General features: G+C 44.9%; 1 protein-coding gene across 3 annotated transcripts; it reads right to left on the bottom strand.

Moving 5' to 3' along the window:
* Positions 1-1477: 1477 nt before the first annotated feature.
* On the bottom strand, positions 1478-22384 carry LOC120897235 (putative mediator of RNA polymerase II transcription subunit 12). Of its 3 annotated transcripts, none has more exons than XM_040301932.1 (3): positions 21868-22384; positions 12416-12486; positions 1478-4282 (listed from the first exon to the last, which is right to left on the bottom strand). In XM_040301932.1, exon 3 carries the CDS (start codon positions 3637-3639, stop codon positions 2698-2700), a length of 942 nt encoding a protein of 313 aa, XP_040157866.1. In that variant the 5' UTR covers positions 3640-4282; positions 12416-12486; positions 21868-22384; the 3' UTR covers positions 1478-2697. The 3 variants fall into 3 exon arrangements, with proteins under 3 accessions (XP_040157866.1, XP_040157865.1, XP_040157867.1); XM_040301931.1 differs by lacking the exon at positions 21868-22384 and adding an exon at positions 17073-17795; XM_040301933.1 differs by lacking the exons at positions 12416-12486; positions 21868-22384 and adding an exon at positions 4393-4496.
* Positions 22385-22895: the final 511 nt, after the last annotated feature.

Raw genomic sequence — 22895 nt, 5'->3', positions numbered from 1 at the left:
TTCTGAGAATGGTTGAAAATTACCCACCAGAGCAAACCTGTAACTAACATGCAACAACTTCGTAGAATTCGCTTCTTTCTCCTCCCCCTTGAAGGTTAGGGACGAATCTCTCCGGTATCTCCCCTTTTCGTCCTCTCCCCTCCTAAGCTTGCGGAGATAAAAACCAACGGCAATCACAGTCACTCCCCGGTGTCTTCAACCCTAAAACTACTCCCGAGCATCCCTCCCCCCCGCTCTGTTGTCCAATCTGCCATCTCTTCTGCTCGTTCTGCTTCATCTCTTCCTGGTCTGCCGCCCTGGTTCCACCCGCAGAAAGTATTTCCTTTTATTTCATTAACGGTGCTTTTTTCCCTATGGTGATCGCTGTACACGCTCGTCGAGGAGTCGCGCGATCGGGAATAAAAAGAGATCTCCACTACCCTCAGCACCGCTTCTTCTCCACCCAGCACCACAGGGCTTACGCGGAAGGCTCTCAAACACGGATGATGATGATGGTTAGAGGCTCGGAGGAATTGGGTGGTTAGAGATGGTTAGTGTTGTTATGCGAGCGGACCCCGCCGATGGCAGTGGTGGTGGTGGTGGTGTGTTGCCTTTCGGGTCAATCCACGCTGCCCTTTTACATTCATCTTTCAAACTCCCCACATTCCCGCTATTCGCGCGTTCGTTAGTGGATTACCACCGCAGCGCACGAAAACGATTGGTAGAGAGAAACGTTCAATAGTAGTAATGATGCAATAGGAAATGAAAGGATGCCCTCTCTTCTCCTCCCTGGCGAGAAGAAATGGGACGAGAAGAAGGTGAAGAGACTAGTCATGGCCTAGAGGGGACAGCCTTCCACAATTCCTTCCCAAACCCCGGACTCGGCACAAGCGCCAGCATCCAACCGACTCTACCAAAACCTTATGAACTTGAAGAAGTGCAATACACACGGCACACGAATCTAGAACGGGGAAGGGAAGGAAAACGAAAGACTTGTGCGGGCGCGCGGAGCCACAATAAACCTCCTCCTAACTGAGTGTGTGTGCCTGCCTTTGAAGAGATACTTTTACGATCACCACGCACTTTGCGTGCCGCAACCCTTGATGATGTCTTGAAACGATATTCCTTGATGCTGCTGAGTGGGGTGCCAGATTCGCTATTGGAAGAATATATAAACTACGCCATTATTGAGTGGTGCTGGTTGCGTGCGCGCTGTTTTCAAACGAATGCATGCAGAGAGAGAATGAAGCACCATCTCTCATCGCGAACAGGTACTGTGTGCACAAGGAGCAACTCACATCTCCCCAACAAATAAGCTTATTTATCCACCACCTTCATGAGGACACTTAAACGGCACACGCACAATTATGGGTTTTGAGCTTTTCGATAGGCCACGACGCAATGCCGCAATAAATGCAACAAAACACTCAATGCTTTGCTATGCGCGCGTGCGCCGCTCTCTTATGCTAAGTCCAAAAATTCACCTGGAATACAACAAATAAAGGAAAAAGTAAGATAGAGGGAGTTTGCAGGAGACTCTCCCCCCACGATGTAGATACAGGCGCAGAAAAAAGGAGCGCATGAATTGCCCTCTTGTCCACCCTCCTACCGGTGGGGAGAGGTTGTGGCAGTGCCAGTTCCATAATGATATTACCGTTATGGAAGCACGTTAGAGGAGTATAGACTGGCAAGATTCTTCCCTGGAGGCATTTTCCTGTAACTGTAAATGCGTACACACACGTAAAAGGCGTCAAAAAGCATCGTGTTCTTCTCTGGATTCGTGCATTCGTGCAAACGATTCCAAGCAAAGCGCCAAGAAAAATGATCATTTCAAAAAAGAAAGAACAGCGATCGCACCCAACTTGAACGATTAAGAACATAACTATTGAAGAGAACGAATTCTTTTAAAAATACAAACGATTTGCATAGAACTCCTCATACCATAATTGAATATAGTAGTGTGAAGAGCAAAGCTACACATCAAACAAGAGTCGTTTTCTGTCCCCGGTACAATTCCATTACCTGAAGTAGCTGAAGTAATTAGTACCAATGCGTTAATCTTGATTGAGTTATAAAATAAACGAAAATGCTACTAGGCTTTTAAAAACACTGAAGAAACGAGATCATGCAAAGAAGAATCTTATGCATCTTCATGTAATCCATATTTCATTCTAAAATCATGCATGTTGTTACTGAAAAGATCAAATGAATTTGTTATTTACCTACTTTAGATATCAAAATTGGGTTGAGTGTGAACACATCCTTCTCTACGGCACAGAGACACACACGTCGTTGTCGTCGTCGTCGCATGAAAAGAGGATACACTTCCTAGATCTACAGCGTTTCGTGCATTCAGGCATAAGGCAGAACCACCCATCATCGATCGATCCAGCAGCGGGAAGTAATGTGAGAACACATCTAAGAGACAACTCTGAAAAGAAACTTGTGCTCCCAAGGAAATAACCGCACCACCACCACACACAAGCAACTACAACACCACATCGTCTCTCTTCCCAAGCTTCCGCAGCGACATCCAACGTGATCTTCCAAAGTGAATATGTTGTTCTGGGCGGAAGCATTTCGATGTCGAGTGGCAAACTTCGAGAGAGATTTCATCATATTTGTTCGCTTGTCGGGATCGGACACAACAATGACGACACACCACTGTGTATCCTCTTTCACATTTCACCCGCACATACCCATGCACAACGGAGCACACTAGGGCAAGCTTTGGTTTAAACAACGCGGCCTTTCTCTCTCTCGAAGGACTCGCGTGTTGCGCTTGAGAGTGCTCTGTTCACCATGCACAGTGTAGGTGTACATGCTACTCGAGATACGGAGGGGAAGGAGTGTGCTGCCATCGTGTTCGTCAACCCTTGTCGAACATGTTTGCTGACTGTTGAGAATCGCCAACAACAATACCACACACATACCGTTTCCGTTGGGATCGTTCATGGAGGAAGCGTGCGACATGGAAGACGGTGGACCTTGCTGCATTTGTGATGCACTTGAAGAGGCTACAACTCCCATCTGTTGCTCCATTTGCTGCTGTTGTTGCTGTTGCTGCTGCTGTTGTTGCTGCTGCTGCTGTTGATGAGCTTGTTGTTGCTGCTGCTGTAATGATGATGCATGGTGCAAGTGTTGCCCTCCGCCAATGATTAGCCCACCGAGCGGGCCCGAACCGGGTGGTGGAGGAGCCAGTGACGTTACGATCGTCGAACCGTGGGACGGTGATAGTCCTTGCTGTTGCTGCTGCTGCTGTTGATGGTGTGGTTGCTGCTGCTGCTGCAAAGAGCCGGGAGTGCCGGGTGGCGGTGGACCCAGATTGGAGACGTGATGCAGCGCCGAATGGTGATGCGCCTCGAGCGGCACCGGCTGTAGCGTGATGAGCGATGCTGGTGGCAGCTGATGCGCGACATGTGCTGCCGGTTTGCCGTACGATGGGTGCATGATCAGATTGTTGTTCTCGGTTAGATGGTGCCCGGTCACCACCGGATAGCTCATGGTGTAACCACCGCTCGACGATACCGCCGTGGTGTAGGACGAGGCCGCCACATTCAACAGGTGTTGCGTTTGAGCGTCCTGCTGCAGCTGCTGCTGAGCGACCACGTCCGAGGATTGGTGCGGCTGTTGCTGCTGATGTTGACTCGTTGGAAGCATTTTGAGTGTTGCGATGTGCGTGTGCGTTGCTGCTTTTTGTTTTCAGAATCAATTCCCTGAACACTTGTCTCTCCTCTCTCTGTTTTCTAACCAATAAACGTCACAAGCGTACCTGACGTTAGTAGAACTTATTTAAATGAGTACCTTTTTCTGTGCTTTTACTGCACTTTCTACCCTTAAGCGAAGTGTGATAATATGAAAATCTATCAAACTAATATTTGGTGAAATGAATGAATTGATATCAAATCGGTTGAATATAATAAAAACTGCACTGAACCCTTCGTTTCGTAACGATAAAAATGCAACTGTCTAAGTCTATTTTTGGTTTGCGATTGGGAGATAATTAGACTGTCGGTGTACTTGGGGACAAGATACTGAATCAGTTAATTTGTGTATTATTGCATGTATTTTACGTGTCGATTTCTACACCATAGATTTGCTCAAAAATTGCTACTGAATATTAAAACTAAATTAAGTGGATGGAATTACGCCGATCTCAGTTTAAATGTAATATAAATAATTGGATAAATAAGCTTAATCGTTAATCTTGCGTGTCGTGTTATTGCTTTCTGAAGGAGTATCGTTCAATTCGAGAAGTATTGTTAAGGCTAGAGCTGCTAATCTTAATGTAAACTGCGTTGATCTGAAATGAGAAACAAAGAAAATACGACTGATTAGTTAAAAACAATAAAGCTCAACAGGTCAAATAATGTGAAAAGTCACTTCTAACGAGTTGTTTCCAAAGATCCATACGCATAAAAACTTCAAATATCTCCCAAGAATTGGATTGATTGCAACGCTTTGAAGACCTTGCCGAGAATGTACGCAAGTAGCAACAGAATTAGAAAGAAATAAGTACTGTTCCTTCCCTTAGATCATATATTGAACGTTCCAGTTAAACCACCCTTCAAGCAGTGGCTTACTTGGATTAATAACAAAAAGACAAAAGAGATGAGATTGGTGTGAATGAACGAAAGAATTCAGCGCGCATGCTGCGATCTATGCACGGTGGCAATGGCACAGCAGTAGCAGCTTCGTGCTGATTACAGTGCTTGCTAACCACACCACACCAGTGAACCGATATTTGTACTACTTTCTCTAATAACATCCCATCGAACACAGAGATCCCGGCGCCATTACGCAATTTCCTTTGCCTTGCCCGCCCCCTTTCAGTTCCGCGTTTTAAGCGATCAATCTCACGGGTGGATGAAAAAAGATCTATAAATAATAAACAGGATCATGAAAAGGCTAGGAGAAATGATGCAATGCTGCTCTGTTAACCGGAATGTGGAGTAGTGAGAGGACGGTCAGTGACGCGTCTACGTCTAGTTGAGTATTAGATAATTTTCGCGTTCGCTTTGGGCTCTTGTTTGCAAAAACCGGTTGGCATAGTCTGGAGAGCGAGCTGAACAACTAAAACCAACTTATTAAGGACAATTTTCCTTCCTTCTCGACTTGCTGCTCCCGACAGATGTGTGAAGTAACAATTTCGTATTGCTTACTGTACACCCTCTAGAGGTTAATGACCCCATCCATGCCCACACACCACACAGCAGCAGCAGCAGCAGCAAAAAGGATCTGAGTATTAAGGGAACAAAAGAGTCGAGAGAAGATATGAAGTTCGTGTACTCTCAAAACGAAACACACGTCCGCCTCTTATTCAAGGGCAAAAGGAGGAAACGCGCACAACACATTGTGAATTACAACATACAGTGTTGTGTGTGTGTTACTGGTTCCCTGCTCACATTCAAAAAATGAGAAAAAGAAGGAGAATCCAATCATACCACTCCCTCTCCTCACCATGTGTGCATTATTGCCTTCCTTATGTAAGAGTATTTTACTGCAAATGAATGTGGCACTAAGAGGAACAGCGTGCAAACATGGAGGGTTACAGAGAGGGCGCGCTCGCGAATTCAGTAAATTCTTTTACACCGCACCACCAGAGAGCAAGTACCAACCATCCACCAACAACCAGACCCAGTGTTGGAGCACGTTTTTTTGTCAAGAATATGAAGCCCACAACATACCCCCACAGCGCGTTCAGGCGTCGAGGAAAGTTCATTCATTCTCTGTTCAAGAAAACGGTACATCCACCCTTGGGCCCTTGGGGCCGACGACAACTCGCCTTCAGACGAAAGAAACGTTCCACACAGCACCACAGCAAGCAGCAGCAGCAGCCGGTAATGCAACGAGCGCAAAAACGGACGAACAAACAGCGTAGCCTGCCGCGGAGCGTTAGACTTCTCCTTGCGCAGTGATCAGACGGAGGAGAGCACACCAAAAGACTGCGCCGGCGGGGCAGCACACAGTATCTTCAGGGATCATGCATGGGAAAGAGAGGAACGCTGATCGGACAGGAGAGGGTAGTGAAGCATCTTGGACGACGCTCCAATGCAGATGCATTTGTTGCAACACACTACACTTTTCTCACCAATAATGCGATGCTTGCGGCTATCACTGTCTTACTTGCCACAAACAGAAACTATGTGCCATAATAATGAAGGAGGTCGCGTTTCACAGAAACAGGTTTCAGGAACGATCGTGTGTGTGTGTGTGTGTGTGTGCGCCTCCGAAAGTACCAGTAAAACAACGATATGCCCATTCGATTTTCTTTCTCGGGATTTGTAAAATATGATTGAATAAGCTGCAATTCGGATAGAACTTGCAAGTAAGAGACTCAATAACATCTTAAATCTCAATACGAATTACCCTGTTGCTCTATATTTTCTCGTTTTTATTTTTCAGTACATCCACAAACTAATGAAACGATCTTGAACTTGTTCTCCCCGTCCGAAGGGTGTCATTGACCGAGTCTCTAGTAGCCTTTACTCGTAGACTTTGCCCGCGAACTCGCGACAGAATAGTTACATTCACCTCGAACTTCTCATTCCCATTCCAACTCCACCACCCACATATCTCATAAATATACCACCTGAAGAACTTCATCGACTGGATTTCGTGGTTCGTGTGTCTCAAGGTTGCTCTTTTCGCGAGGAATTCTGCGGTTTATTCTATGTATACGACACCCCTGAATGTTGTGAAAGCAATTTTGGAAAACAAAGAATACACGTTGGTGTGTAAAGGGGAATAATTGAAAAAAATCATCACAAAAGAGTGCTAATGTTTTGCAAACAAAAAAGAGCTTATGAAGATACAAACCAGTATTCCTCACATTGGTGAAGCACAAACTTCTACCTATCCTTGTATTATTCCATTCCAACCCAAACGCGAAGACTTCCCCCACAGAGTGTGGAAGTGTGCTTCGTTCTGGTTTATTTTATCTTAGTTCCCTGCAAAGACCGCGAGTTTCTGCTCCAGTGAGCATAGCCATAGACACACTTTACCGGACATTGTTCCGAACTGCGAGCGCGCAACAGAGCGGCGACAGTCAGCCAGCAGCAGTAGAAGAATGAATATGGTTCACCACACCACTACGGTGTGTCTATGAGGATATTTGTTCTGCCTCTCTTTCTCGCACATAGCTGTTGATCTTTGCTGTTGCGAGGGGAGAAAAGGGGAACACTATTCTCCAATCCACCGCCTTAAAGCATAACAACGCCGATCCCAACGTCATAAATAATTCCACAGTCATGAAATCGGTATTACACACACCACACCACCACCCCTTTATCCGTAACACACAGAAACTTCCCACCGAACTAGAATGTCTTCGCAGTGAGTCTCCCCTCCCTCTGTTATGTTTTAAAATGCAACATTTTAGTCAAACTAACACTGCGTTCTGGACTTGTTGGGAATAGTTTAATGCTCGTTTCGTCTCTTACACCCCAAGTGGTTCTTGATTTGGAAGTAAACCATTTTATCTCAACTTGATAGCAAAACAAAAAAAAGCTGGAGTTTCTTCTACTTAGAAGATCAATCATGAGAATAAGAGAATCATCATCATCTTCGATTTAAGAGAAAGATGTATGAAATCAACACAGAGTAAAAAAGGCAGTAAATCACAGAACACAAGCTCTGTTCAAATGTCATCAATTGCTCTTCAATGTAGGCGCAACACCACACCACACACACGACCGATCTTTCGAAACCCGCCGTACCGATCAACACTTCCGACTCAAATTATACTTTTTTTTTGTTTACTCCTAACGGGAATGCTCCATACAACATACGACAAAGTCGTGTATTTTTCCTTCCATAAGCCTGAAACAGTATTGCTGATTCCACACATTTTTAAGCTGGCCTGCACACGACGTAAACAAACAACTGCCACCATTCAGAAAACCCTTCATGAGGGGTTACCACGTTGATGCTGTTTTGGTTGGTGCAGCACAGAAACTGTCGCCGTCGTAAGATCGTTTGAAACTTCCCTTCGAGGACGTTTTTGCAGATTCAAGCTAATCTCCTCTCTTCATTTTGATTATATACAGAACCAACATAAACGAGAATATGTGAGATACTTTTCTCGCCACACACATATGAGGAACACGTTGAGATGAAGCTGGGGGGGTAGAGGGTGGTGGCTCACCATTTCTTCGAGATCAACGAATTTGCTTACTCAACGGAAATGTGTCGAGGAGGTAGTAGTAGTAAGTAACGGAAGCAAGCAACCAGATGATTTCTGAGCTCGGCAGAAACGTGACTCGGTCAGCATTTTTTCGTTCAAATGCCTCACACTACTACTACACCTAAAGATCGTCTTCTTCGTCGAGATGCATTGGAGCTTGGACCTCATTTTTTCCCCCAGAAGGAATGGTTGAAGTTGAAGCGGCGGTTCAGGCTTTAAAACCCCGACTTCGAGAAGAAAGGAGGCTCCACCAAAGAGTGTAACACCCGCGTCGTGTGTCTCCTCGCCGCCCTCGAAGTTGTTGCGCGAAGTGGTTCTGAGATATTTCAGTTGGTTTTAAAAACCGGATTTAACGGCATCGCTCAGCTCTCGCTCTCTCCCTTCCTTTCCTTCCATCCAGGGATTGTGGAACCACCACACACGATTTCTTGCACCCTTTAACACCAATCCTCAAGAACCAACCTCCTCTGGACACGCTGGCGGGGCATTTTTCGTTAAATTACAACAGCCACAAGTAGACACGACCGACTGGCTAAATTGAAGGAGAAAAACAAACCGTTACACAAATAGCGATCAGGAAGAAACTTTGCTCCCCCGTGAGCATGATCATCTTTCTCTGCAGAACACCTCTTCCCGAGCTATATCTGGCAGAAAATGTGTTACAAGCGCAAGAACACAGACTTATTCTTCTGCTGGAAAAATGCATACAAAACGAAAAAGAACCACCACTGTTATATACCTTTTTAGTCCACTGGAATCAGCTGCTGGTAATGCTGAAATAATACACGCTCCGGGCGGAGGAGATGCATTCATATTCCCATGCACCACCAACCACACACCATACAAAATCGTACCATGATTGTGGGGGGAGAAGGATTCCAAGAATGGACAAGATATGGTACACCCCCCAGATGTGTCATTTTGTGGGCAAGTTTATAAACATCGGAAAAACAAGCACACGGGAGCCTTATACTTTTCTTCGAAAGAAAGCTGATGCTGAAAGAATGTTGTCATCAGCGAAGAACGGCACTGTGTTGGACTAAGAATTATGTGAAAGGACGACCGCAGCAGACAAAAAGTTCCATATTTCCATGAATTTCTTCACATGAAACAATGAAACTGGCACAAAAGTTAATGTTTTCATGGAGGGGAATAGTTCATTCCACCAACACAGCCTTAAATGCTGCTTTTCGAAGGTAACAACACACACTAAATGTTCGAAAATTTGACTTTTTTGTCTTAAAAAGTCGACAAATGGAAAGATCCCCCAAACGCACAACTATCTTACACCCCGTTACTTACTACTTCCACCCTTTCCTAGAGGGAGCGTCGTGATGTAGTTAGTAGAAGAAAGGTCAACGTCTCAAAGCACCCAGAAACCTTGACAATGAAGAAGCCCACCACCACCCGCCACGGCCGACAATAAAATGCACGAGAAGCGAAGAACACACACCAACAACACCCACAATGCACGCAGAGAGAGAGAGAGGTAAAGGAGAGAGGGGGTTGTGGGTTTGTTTGGTAGAAGTAGAAACCAGACTAGACACAAGTATCGCGCATACCACCACCCTCTCTTCTTCTGCTTCATAGCCCTGTCGTCCACTCTGTGTGTTTTGCTTTGAGAATGTGTGTGCATATGATGACGATTTGCTGTGCGCATGTGTGTGCGCGCGCGCGTTCATCACCGCGATCGTTAGTAAATGTTTCCTTCTTCCTGCATTGTTCGGCCGCGTTTGCGATCAACGATCCAGCGAGAATCCATTGTGTACCGGGGGGCCGGTGTGTTAGGGACTGAGAGAATGGACAAAAACGCGATACACACACACACAACCTCTTAGTCAAGTTTAAGGCCACAACATCACGCACTTTTGACAAGGAGACCAAATAGTAAGAGGAGTAGGAGGAGACTAGACATTCTAAAATGTTGGTGCCATTTCGAGAATTTTAGTTAAAAATTTAGAGGCAAGTTGGACCATTATGTACATTTCAACGCAATTATAACATTCAAATTTGAATGCAAACGTAGCAGGAAAAGCTAAACAAAAGCTAAACGAACATTCACACCTGTCAAACGGTCAATGAACTGTTGGTTATTTGCAATCAAGACGAAGAACACACCGTGGTAAGAGAGAGGAGTAAGTGGAGCAATAGTGAAGAGCGTATTTAAAATCCTCCACAACAGCACACAGCCCCGCCGCAACCGACCGTTTATCCATCCACACACAACACAACAAGAAGTTGTAGAAAATACTATTCATCATCGTCACACACCGGACGAACCACCCCACTACCGTAGTGGTGTTCTTTTGATCTTTCTTCATAGGAATCGTTAGCAATTGAGCCAACTATGCCGGCACGACCAGTGGATGGGCCAAAGCGACAAAGCAAAAGCAACAGAATGACGTGAGCAAATCATCATCGTCACACGTCACTGTTGACAAACCTTGGTGAAGGTGCGGAGGGTTTGAAAGAAATGTGATGTGGTGTAGAAAAAAGTGCATCTGAACCAACACACAACCAGCAACAGTGTTCTGAAGATGACCCAAGAATTCCTTCATCATCCCTCGCTGCGCGTGTGTGTGTGTATTTGTTAATCGAGATATCAGAAAGAAAAAATAGATAAATCGACGGATAGAGGTTGTGTGTGCAGAGAAGAACTGATTCCAGAACAAAAACAACTTACCTTCAGTACACACCACACTAGAGCGAATAGAAGAATCGAACATTAATCAGCAATTGTTAATTTGATCAAGATTTACCATCACATCACATCCCACCATCGTCCAACAACAAACGGACAATATACTGACGGATATTATTCCCTCTTTCGCTGCAAATGCTTTTGATACAGAGAGGATGAATCCGAGTAATTGCAAAAAAAGACAGAATAGCACATGACCTTAAGATCTTTCAAACCATTCCAATTTTCCATATCATGAAAGCAATAGAACCCCCTTCTCATGCAAGGCACAGCAATCGCAATCGTTAACACGAGAGCGTCTATGATTTATTCAAAGAGGCATCCACGATGAGCTAAGATGATGAAGATCATCTTCTTTTCCTGTGCGTTTGTTCTGTATTCTCTCTCTCGATTGCGCAAGCCCAAAGAAAGCAAGCGAGAAACGGGCGAACTGAATTCCAAAGCCTACTAAAAGCGTTCCGTTAGAGGTTAATCATTTTTCTCCTGGGGGCCCAAAGGAGTGCCTAGCGACAGAAAGCGGCACACACCAGGGGAGAGGATAGATCTAACGTGAAGAATTGATGATCAATGCCGCGCGCTCTGAAGAGACGAGAGACGAGAAGTGAAAAGAAACTGGTCATCGCAAACACAGTACCGTACACATATTGTTAAATCCATTAAAACAAGTCCGTTTGTTTATTGCAATTATCCATTAGAAGAAATCGCAAAACATGATGAGATGTATTCGAGTGCCAGGTGCTTAAGATGAGATATACCACACACCATGGGAATAGCAGCTAAAGAAAACATAACTAAAGCATTTAAAGCCTCGCGCTCATGATGCTGCTGCGTTCTATTCTACTTTCACTGATTTCCAGAGTAAAACGATGTACAGCTTCTGGGAAGAAAGTTTCAGCACGAAAGTTAGTCCATTGTTTAAACGACTTTCTCTCAAGAAAGAGAACAGAAGTTTCACATGATTTTTCACAACAGAACTACTACTACTACTACTGGGCATTGTCTACCACTTTCGAACACATCAAAACATACTGAAACACGCGCACTAGTAGAAAGCAAAAGTCTGGCAAAGATGGTCAAGTTCTAAAGCAAAACACACTATTTTAACAAAAGCAAGAGTGTGCATTGGTGAAGCTCATGAAAGGGCATTAGACGCTCTAAAACGTCGCAGACACAGAAGATGAGAAGACCAGAAATGAATTATATTATGTTATATTCACACGCTTCGAAACAATGGTTTACCAGGAAATGGGGGAGCCACAGTGGCAACAAACGAAAAAGAATCTGACGTTCGCTTTTGTTTCTTGGATTACGATCATGGCTGAGATTGCAGTAAGAAACTCTCGCTCAAACCAAGAGCTCGCGCTCTGCTGTTGTTCTTTTTAAATGATGGGAATTCTTGGGTAGAATTATTGTGCCAAACAAAGAAACCGTGTCTTGCTGTAGCGCTTACAAAATCATTTCAATGTTACACTTTCATCGAATCGAAAACGAAATTGACGGTAATGGTACAGGAGGGAGCGACATTACAAAAATATGTGAGGAGAACATACCTTTCAAAATGCCAATGGTTCCAAGTAAGGATTCGTCGATTGCGATGAATAGATGCTTTGAGCAATGTAATCTGTAACAGAGAAGAAAGCAAATTAGTCATCATTCGGTAGGATCATAACGAACTGTTAAAACAAACATTTTAAGCTAAAAGTACACTAAAATTAAAACTGCATGCTAAAAACGCGAACGAAGTGAGCAACTTCATTACATTCACGGTGGATCCTCCTACAACATTTACTTCCACACACTGATGCTTTTCAGGCCTTACCACACATAGGCCGGGACAAGTGCAATATTAGTATGAAACACAATTTTGCTCTTGAGCCGGCCGACGCGTAGTCCTGATTATTTTATACTATTTTTATCCTGCAAAACAAATCCTCAAAGAAATTCCAACATCTTAACATAAAGAAACGAAGAACTCAGCGGACCAAACGTAACACAGTAAATTATCTAAAATCAACAAAGAAAACTCACAAGACCGGCATGACACACAAGACAACAATATAGCTCTACCTCAGCATTAATCATTAAAACGATAGTCCAAGGTCCGAAAGGAGAAGCTTTTATATGCGAGAAATTCAACACTCCTATGAAATCACTATACCGATCTGTTATTTGAGAGTTAGTAGGTGAAGGTTAATGAAAACCCATAGGAAGCTGGCGCGAGCTTATTTCTGGAAATGTTTCTTGAAATGAGTAACATCTCTCTTTTGCTCATTCATTGAAAGTGAACAGAAATTAGTACTTTTATTGAAATTGTCAAAATATATCTGAGCTTTGAACTGTCATGATGATTTCACGAGCTGAATTCGCTTCATTCAATCTGAAAGAATGCATATGCCTGTGCTGATCAGCGCGCGTAACGGTGATATCGAAAACATCACTCCAAATCACGACGGAATCCCTCCGAATTGCCATCACTTCTCCCTACCCCAAAGAACGCATCCACATATCTGAGGGTTAACCAAAAATTCAAACCAGAGGATTCAAACCTCCTCAAACAAAGAAAAATAAAGAATTACGCGATCTTTGCTGAGTGGAACCCCGAACGAACGTGTTACACGCGTTTTATAACGGGGCTCAGGTCACCCACCACCTCCACCGCCACATACCTCCTCTTCCTTTTCCCTTACACACCTTTGCTCCACACACCCGCCCCGCCCAACGACCCTCTTCTTCTCAGGGGGATTCCTTCCGCCCCAAATCAATCGACGCGGAACACACTTTTTGGTCGTGATGGTGTTGGCATACTACACTGGGGATAGAGAGAAAGAGAAGAGCTAAGGTGTGAAGTGGGAAGAAGCAGCAAAGAACGGAAGGTTCAGAGATAGGTTCGATGACAAACGATTTGGGCGCGCGCGAGCGCAAGTCTCCGTCGAAAGTTGGCGCTCCAGCGGATGGATGGGGAGGGCGGAGCCGTAAGCACGGTGGGAGTGGATGGATGATGGTCATACGGAATTGGGTAGAGGGACAAACGACGCGACAGGCAGGCTACACACACGTTCGCGTACGAGAGCACATTTTGCCGTTATGGCTAACAGTACCTGCACCATTCTCTCCGAAACCCCCCCACAGGAGTGTCGTCGTATTTGGTAATCGCGAACACATCCCAACAACGCTAGTACCGTTTTGGGTCCAAGTAGTGATCTGATCATACCATGCAGATGAGTCTTTTTGCCGTGGATAGGTGCACCTGAGTGTCGCCGGAATAAAAACGGAGTTTTATGGAATTGTTTGAATTTGAACGAGAAAAAATGAAAACTTAGAAATAGTCAAACGAGCAAAAATCCCTCCCAAACCTCACAGTAATTGCTGAAGTGTTTTTCACTGTTCACGGTAAGATGCAGGATGTATTTCAACCCTAATTGGTATCATAAAGTTCACAGGTCGATATTTCTCTCGATTTGACGTAGATATGCGATTCCGTAAGCATTCGTTTATGCACCTTGATGAAGAAGAAAGCAAGACACGCCAGACGACACAGCCTACGACGACGATCGCTACTGCTCCCAGTACGCACTCCGTCTCTTCCCCCACCCCCTTGGTATCCACCACCTCTCCTCTTCCGCATACACCGAAACACAGCATCCATCCTCCCAAGAGCACAACGGAAGCGAAATGTCCCGTTGACCGTAGGAGGAGGAAGTCGATGAAGTCAGACGAAAAACACGGCGGCTCGGCGGACACACCGTGAAGATCATTCGGTGTGTTACTTAAATGCTGCTGAATCGATTCTACAATGATGTGGGGAGTTGGGGGGGTCTCTTCTCTCTCTCTCTCTCTACACACAGCTGAAACTTGCGCGGACGACCCTTACACAACACAACGCACTGAGGAAACGGGAGTGTTGGGCTAATATAGAAGGAGGCGGCTCCCTTGTGCTTCGACGAGATGCCTCAACTTCAGCCTTTCGCTCAGTGTTCAATACACTAGAGAAGCGTTTGTTGTGCGCTCTCCTCCAATATGCACGCTCTCTCGTCGCGCGGGTTCGATGATCTTCGACAGAGAGATGAAAAACGGGACAAATCTTTCACGGCCTCCTGCGCTTCCCGCTTCTTATTCTCTCCCCCTCTTGGATCGGATATCTCGTGCGTTCGTCGTAAAAGCACGTTGTCATCCCTCAGTCTCCCCCTACCTTCTTCACGACTTGTCAGAACAGGTCGTTCGATTTACATATTTACAGTTAATCGAAGACTGCCAGCAACTGTACCTTTGTGTATTTATGTACCCCCGTGCACAGAAACCAATGTTCGGAGAAGCGGAACACAAACTGGTACTCGGAACGCTGAGAAGTAATGCACAGGTTGAGGATAATTTAGTGAAAATGTTATTCGAAATTGAAAAACAAGTTGCATTTTTGTGTGTTACGAATAATCGATCGGCGATGAACACCGTTAACATACCCCACACCACAGGACGACAGCTGCTGGACACATTCATGATAAGTAGGACGCAAAGCAAGATATGCATCAACTACAAGACCAGCTCGTGCTGGAGGAGCTAGCCAGCTGCTAAAAATTCCTTCGATTCGCTGATAGCAGCAGGAGCAGCTGATTACACACACGAGGGACGTTAAAGTGACTGGTGGAATATCATGAACACCAGATACCATTGATTGTTCATATCTATTTAAAATTAGAATTTCCGTACTGAAGGAATTAGGGGTACAGTTGGTAAATGTCTAGTCATCTTCAAAAGCTTGAAAAAAATCTGGAGTTACGAACTATATCAAGATCGACATTAGAATTTTCATAATAGCAAACATTTTACTCTAGGCGCGTCTATTATTAAACACATATCTAGGCGATCAAATAGCTTTGAACTGGTCCAGAAAGAACATTACAATACAATTATTAGCATTCGTCATTGACTAGATAGAAAATTATTTACTATTAAAATCGAAATTGATTTAATATTTTAATGAAAAATGCCTGGAACTATGGAAAAATTGTGCTACATATTAGTTAATAAAACAACACGATTTTCTGTTAGATGTCGGTTAAACAAAGGTTACCGAAAGTCCGCCCAACTTGACTCTCGTGAACGAAAGAAAACCTTGGCAACTGAAACCCTATCCGTAAGCGTTCAGTTCACACACCGCTCGCGCTTCAAACATTCAAGCAACAGGTAGGCAGGCAAATAGGAGACAGAGCCGGACCCTGAACCACGAAGACCCAATTCCGTTGGTCAAGTTACCCTTTTTATAAGGCTGCTGCTTCAACAGGTATGAGCGATTCAGAACGAAAGAATACAAGCTGACTTCGGAAGGCACGAAGTAACATTCTGGTTTCACTGTAGATCGATCGTTAGTTTAAATGTAATGGACATGCCCAACTTCTAATCAACTCGTTGTGTAGAAACTCTAATCCGAAGTTGAAATGAACTTCGTAAAAAAAAAGAATTAAACCATGCTCGGGGTAGTAGAGTTCCATGTGTTATATGCCCAACACCATCACCATCGCCATGCCTGCAAGAACAGCCTCCTTATGGGGTATATGTCGTCTTCACGCGAAAACTTGGGTTCTTCGACACCACCAAAGGAACGAAAAGAAGAGGCAAAATAAAATGAGTTCGTTAATGCTGCTGAGGGGGGAAACAACGCTCGAAACTGCGTGTATTTCTAGCGTCCTCAACTTGTTGAAATGCGAACCCCCTGAGTGTGCGTGCGTGTGTGTGTGTGTGTATGGTTGGGTACACACAAGCGAGGAGGGATCCAAAAGCCGTAATTCAAAATATAAAAAGAATGATTCAAACCCGTCCGGCAGCGTTCCGTTCCGGTTCGACAATTTTTCACTTAACTACACACTCACACACCATCGCATTATATCCCCCGGAACGCTATTTCCACACATTACAACGAACTGCGAACGCTGCTCGGAGCTGGGGCTGTGTGTGGCTTCAAGCGCGCTGCTTCCGCCAGAGAACAGTGGAATTACTACAGCCAGCGCACGCCGCTAACATCGATGGCACGAAAAACTAAATCCCTGCTAGCACCACACTGAACTGAACATTACTTACAATAAGCCGTAATTAGTTTGTGAATGTAATTAGAACATGTATCCTGGTATCAATTCCAAGAAGCACCAATCCTCCTCACATGAAATTCGAAGAGAGAACAGAACAACTCTACAAAATGTACATCTGAAAACTTACCAATTTTCACACAGCAGTAGTCACCAACGTCCAGAGTCGATGAGGACCGTTTGTAGGGCTGAGAGTTTCACCTTTTCGATCGTGTTTTGGTTGGTTAATTGTTAATTAATCAGAGCTTGATTGACAACACATCACGCACAATCACAAAACACACCAAAAGGAAACCGTTGAAATCGATCCCTTCGACACAATCCAGCAGAAGTACTTAGCACACGCTTCCAAATTCCAGAAAAACCACATCCGTATGTCAATTCCACACAGCATCACCACACACGCGATTCATTCGGTTTGGGGATATTCTGGTCTCAAGCACTGTGCGCTTGGTGACTCACTAAAAATTCCAACCAACCAATCAGTCACGGAATCATAATCGTGCACAACAATGTCAAACTTCTCGAGCCGAGCATCTGGTTACCGTCGTGTTTCGCCGAGCAGTAGAACCAGACCAGCGATTTCTGGGACATTCAATGCCAGAGCCACTACACACTGCTTCTTGATGTTGCGATCACACACCGGTTGTTAACTAACTCTTCACAGGCATCTGATTTTCCGCACAGCTAACACCGCATCACTTCTTTTCTCCACCGCTGTCAGACGCACACCTCTCTTCTTCTGCTGACTGCTACTTGGGCCAATCACACTAGAACACCGCGGTTAGCCAACCAACTCCAACGACTGCTCGGATGGAAATGAACACTGCTGCACGCCAAATCCTACGATCGACTCGCGACAAACGGACTTCTTGGTAGGCACACCACAAGCACAGCAAAGCACACACGATCACACCACTACCAACGCATCCGGTCTTGCTGTCACGCTCGCGCTATCCTGTTCGCACGCATTCGATACAGTCTCGCTCGATACCGACGCACACATCCAACCGTACGCGCGCACACACACGCACACTACTGCGCTGCGCTCTTCTAAATTGCCCAGAACAATTCTCGTTGCCCGTCTCTTTCGCACTTTGGTTTCTCGTTGTGGGCTTCCACACAGCGGTTGCCGAAAACCAGGAGTACCGCATACCACCATGCGCGTACACCAATGCAAACGTTGCAGGGTTCGTAGCACATGTTTTCAAATAGCACACAAGTCGTACGGATTTATTAAACAATTTATTTTTCAAGAAGCGTGTTGGATTAGATACTTCCAAATTATATGAAATTGTTATACTTTTTTATGTTTTTATAAAAATAATAATGAAACGTTAGGCTTTTTTTAATTCCCCATCATGGCAAAAGTCGTTTACGATATTTGTAATTTCAGAAGAGCATTTTAAATGCTTTAAAATAATCGCCAACCCTCTAATCGCCCCTCTATAGCATTGGTTCATACATACGCACACACGTGCACGGCCAACTTCCAGCACCGCTCTTTACTTCCTCCGATACAAAGCGCGTGTTTGTTCTGTCTCTCGACGACGGTTTCCTTTCCTGCGTACCCGGAAAGTTTCTTTTGTTTCCACCCTTCCGACTAAGAAGAGCTCCGCGAGCTCGTTTTGGTCCACGAAGGAAAGAAGCAGAGAAGAAGAGAAGGGGAAAACGCTAACAAAAAGAAGCGTTCTCCCTTTGCACGCTTTTTCCCGCTTCTCGGCACCCTGGTGGCATTTTTCTTTTGTTTCATCCATGTCGAAACATGTTCTACTGCGCAAGCAGCAAGCGGGATAGGTTTTTTTCCTTCTTCTTTCGTCTCTCCCGTGCGTACTCTGTTGCTGGCACGACGCGGAACATAGGAAAAGAAGACGGCAGCGCCTACTGGGGCAGGGAAGATTCGCGTGCAAAATGTATAATTCGTTGGAAAATTCCTCTGCAAGCAACTTTGGGGATGGTTCATTTCGGTGTGGGCCGCACTCTAGCAATCCCGCGTGTGTGAGCTGCAAACGTTTCAACAAAACTGCCCGATTTGTCCATGCTATTCAAACCGATCCCCAAAGAAAACGTTTGGCTAGCACACCAACCATTATTATATCGAACTATACAATATTCTTTGCTCGCATACAAACTAAAGGGCTCCATTGCTTTGAATGGTGACGACGATTATTAGTGTGTTATGCGATCGGTTCTCGGTCGGGTTTATTTCGGCATACGCAGTGTTCATTTCATTCCCGCACTAATTCTTCTGCCGTTGCCAGCGGTGCTGCTGCTCCGGGGGACACATGTTTTCAAGCCTGTTTGGAAACCTTTTCGCAATCGACAATACAAACACGCACACACACACGCATGTAGATTGTGGTAGAAAGAAATGCCGAAATTTCGCAGCAAGGTGATCCTTCCCTCTGATCAACGTGCGATCTGATTTCAGGCTATTCTCTCAGAGAGCGAGAAAAACATGTTTCGAAGGTTGCGCATGGTAGCATAAAAAATCATGCATTCCGCACCTCATCACGGTGATATGTTGCTGAAATATGCTTGCCTTTTATTCGCTTTGTACCGCTAGTTTTGAGGAAGGTTTCGGCATTGTTTTCTTATCCGGCGTGTTAAAGATGGTAAGATTTCACTTCTACTTCTGTCCCAAAAAGATAATTTTAAAATATTATCTTAGACGTACTTATGATTTGTTTGAATGACCACCATTTAGGTATTGAATTATCTATTGAAATTATACTTTTTTTTAAATTAAAAACACAACAAAAACTACAACAAAAGAAGTGCAGAAAAAATGAAACCGGAAACATACGTTACACATATAGCTACCCCGCTTCTATGCTGCTGGTGGCATGTTTTATGCTACCATAAATAAATAAGGAACATAAATCCAACAGAGGGGTGGGACGGGATGTACATTTTTTTTCTCAACTCCAGCCACAGATCTATTGAAAGTGTAGAATAACAGGGACTTTCGAAAGGAACCCTTTGGAAAAGAATTTGTGCGCAACGAACACGTGGTTCTAAGCACGAACAAGAGCAATAACAACAACAAAAACAGTCCACCCTGCTTCTTATTTTGAGGAATTTCTACTCCCAGTGTTCTGCTTCCGTCGGTTGTCGGTTGGCTCATAACGCAGCAACCATCGCCACACCACATGCGCACTACGCACAATCAAAACAACATTGTGCTGTCTCCTATCGACGCGCAACCGTTCCCGCCCTGCCAGAGTCTGCCCTTTGCTGCTGGTTGGTACTGTATCGCGCCGGAACCTTGACCTTGAGAGTAAGCAAGACCAGCAAAACGGTCGAGGGTGAGACCAAACGAATCAAACACCGGCACCAGATGGAAAATAGGGGCTCCGATGTCTTTGCACAACATCCTGCCAGCAAACCTCAACAAAAACGGGTTCAAAAGCGTTGTTTTATTGCAAAAGGATTGCAAATGGAATGGATACTTTTAACACCACTAGGTGCTATCTTCTCACAGCACAAAGAACTTCAATGCGATACAGGAAAGGTCCTTCAAAACCATGCTGCCAAGGGACACGAACGATGAGCGCAACATAAATCTGCATAGTTGCATCACAGAAACTTGTTCCTTGATTTTCAGTTGCAAACACCAACATTGCAAACAATCCTAGATCCCGTAACTAGCCGGTTTTTTGCCCTACAACACCGAATGACTCATCGGATTCGCATCTTGCCATTTTCTCCGCGCCCAACAGGGACGAATGCCGTAAACTTCATTAGTATTAACTCGGCACACCAATACACGTGCATGCTAATTTCTTACACTTACAGCTCGAACGCACACCAACACAGCCACCGGTGTAGTCTCTCGTACGCACGACGCACGTACACCTCAAAAAGCGGCTCCTGGAGCGGCAGGAAATAACCGCCCGTTTAAGGGCAGCGAGGAGAGGAAAGAAGAAGCATAAAAACACAAGGTAAGGGAAAGCGAGAAAATCGTTGGCACACGAGAAGAATAAAAAGAAGTGCAGGGGACAGAGGCTTACCTCGGAATTGCGGCAGATGTTCATCGGGGCCTTGTTGAATGCTCCTGCAAACGGCGGTGCGCAAAGAAAAGCGAAAGGAAACGATAACAATGCAGTAGGCTCTGAGCCGTGGGCACACTATTACAACAGCCCTTGCATTTGGCTGTGGCTAAAAGGTTTGTATGTTCTGCTCGCCGGATTCGTACCATGCGTTTTGGCTAATTTTGTTCCAACTGCACTGATGACGATAGGTGACCACATATTCAAATTACAAATGTTCTACAAAAAATTAAACTACAAACTGCACTTTTGGTTAGATTTCGCTTGGACTAATTTTCAAGCAGGCTAACATTCTAGCACATTCTACATTGTTCCAAGCGAATTTCTTATTTTTTCCACTAAACGGATTGTGTTTTCTGCACCACGGTTGCACCCGAATCTTCTCCTCGACATCCAACGACCATTTGAGTGTCGTTCTATTGTCCCCAAACTGATAAACAAACGATCGAATAAGCAATCGCGGACCACCAGCACTATACAAAGAGCTGTTTTTGTCACAAAACAAAACAAAAACACACAACAAAAGGCCACAATCCTGCACACGTTACTTTGATGGGTGTCACCAATTTTACCCCAAGAGACAACAGAAGCACACCAACGAACAAAGCAGGCGTCATCGTCCGCCATGCACGTGTGTGTGTCTTTTGTGAGACGATCGAACCAGTTTTACGCGAAAATACAGCTATTGATCAAGGAAGAGTCACACCATTTCTGTCCCCACCCTCCCTGGTGTTCCGTAAAATTGCACAGAAATTATTTTGTCGTTTGAAAGGCACAAACCATCGGACGCGTGGCTCTATACAAGTAATGATTAGACGACCGAAAGAAGAAAACCATGGTGAAGAAGCACAACCAACTCATGGGGAAACTTACCTACATCCTTTTGTTGAAGCAAACTCCCGGCGACAGAAAAGGAGTCCATCTTCCTCCAAGCAGGGAGCAGCAGCAGTAGCAGCTGCACCAACTGGACCGAGTGAAAAGGGCGCGCACGCGCATGCGCACACGAGGTAAACCCGGGCCATCTTTTGTGTGTCACTCCCGTGTGTGTGTGTGCGGTGCGGATCGTTTCCCTAGTCTTGTTTTTGTTTTCGTGTTTTTTTCTTTCTTTCGATGGGGAATTTTCCTGCCGGCCAAAGTGTCTGATCTACGCGGCGATTATCATCCTTCGAGAAAATGCTGTGGCATCGAACAGACGAGAGGGGAAAGGTTTTTGGGAAAGGATATGTTCACTCAAGCAAACAACGACCATCTGTTGCTTATCTCGACCGGTGAGTATAGACGTGCCAGGGACGGGAAGGAACATGTTTAGACAGGAAAGTGTCCAACCAAAGGTTGCTTTGATTTGATGGTGTAAATTCAATTACGCATCCAGAGGTGATCGGGAATGGAATGGAAGCATCTTACCAGGATGTAAACCCGATTTATCCTTTTATTTTGCGTTAGTTTTTATGCAACTTCATAATGCTAATGTATGGTACACACAGCACTACACATAATTATGCCATTCCAGAAATTTAATCATTCTGTTTCTTCTTTCTAAAATCTCTCGTACAAGAGAACGCATCACAATTTGGGCTTCACTTCTAACTAGTGATGGATAAAGTTGGCTAAAATCCGGAGTCCGATCCGACACCGATAATATCGGAACCGACTCCAGAAGGTAGGTCCCTCCAGCATTATCCAGGAGTCGTTCTGAATCGTCTGGAAACGCCTGGAGTCTTCCGGAGTCGCCCAGAGTCGTCTGGAGTCGTTCGTAGTCGTCTGGAGTCGGTCAGAGTCGTTGGAAGTCGGAGTCATCCGAAATCGTCCGGTTCGGAATCGTTCGGAGTCGTCGAAGTCGTGCGGAGTAGTCCGAAATCGGTTGGAGTCGGAGTCGTCCAGAGTCGGTCGGAATCGGCCAT

The sequence above is a fragment of the Anopheles arabiensis genome, chromosome 2 (assembly GCF_016920715.1).
Source record: "Anopheles arabiensis isolate DONGOLA chromosome 2, AaraD3, whole genome shotgun sequence".
NCBI lineage: Eukaryota > Metazoa > Arthropoda > Insecta > Diptera > Culicidae > Anopheles > Anopheles arabiensis.
The sequence above is the reverse complement of the archived record's forward strand: the minus strand, read 5'-3'. Positions and strand labels throughout refer to the sequence as shown.

Coding starts and splice junctions, on each gene's coding strand:
- LOC120897235 (XM_040301932.1), bottom strand. CDS start 3,639: ATGCTTCCAACGAGTCAACATCAGCAGCAACAGCCGCACCAATCCTCG.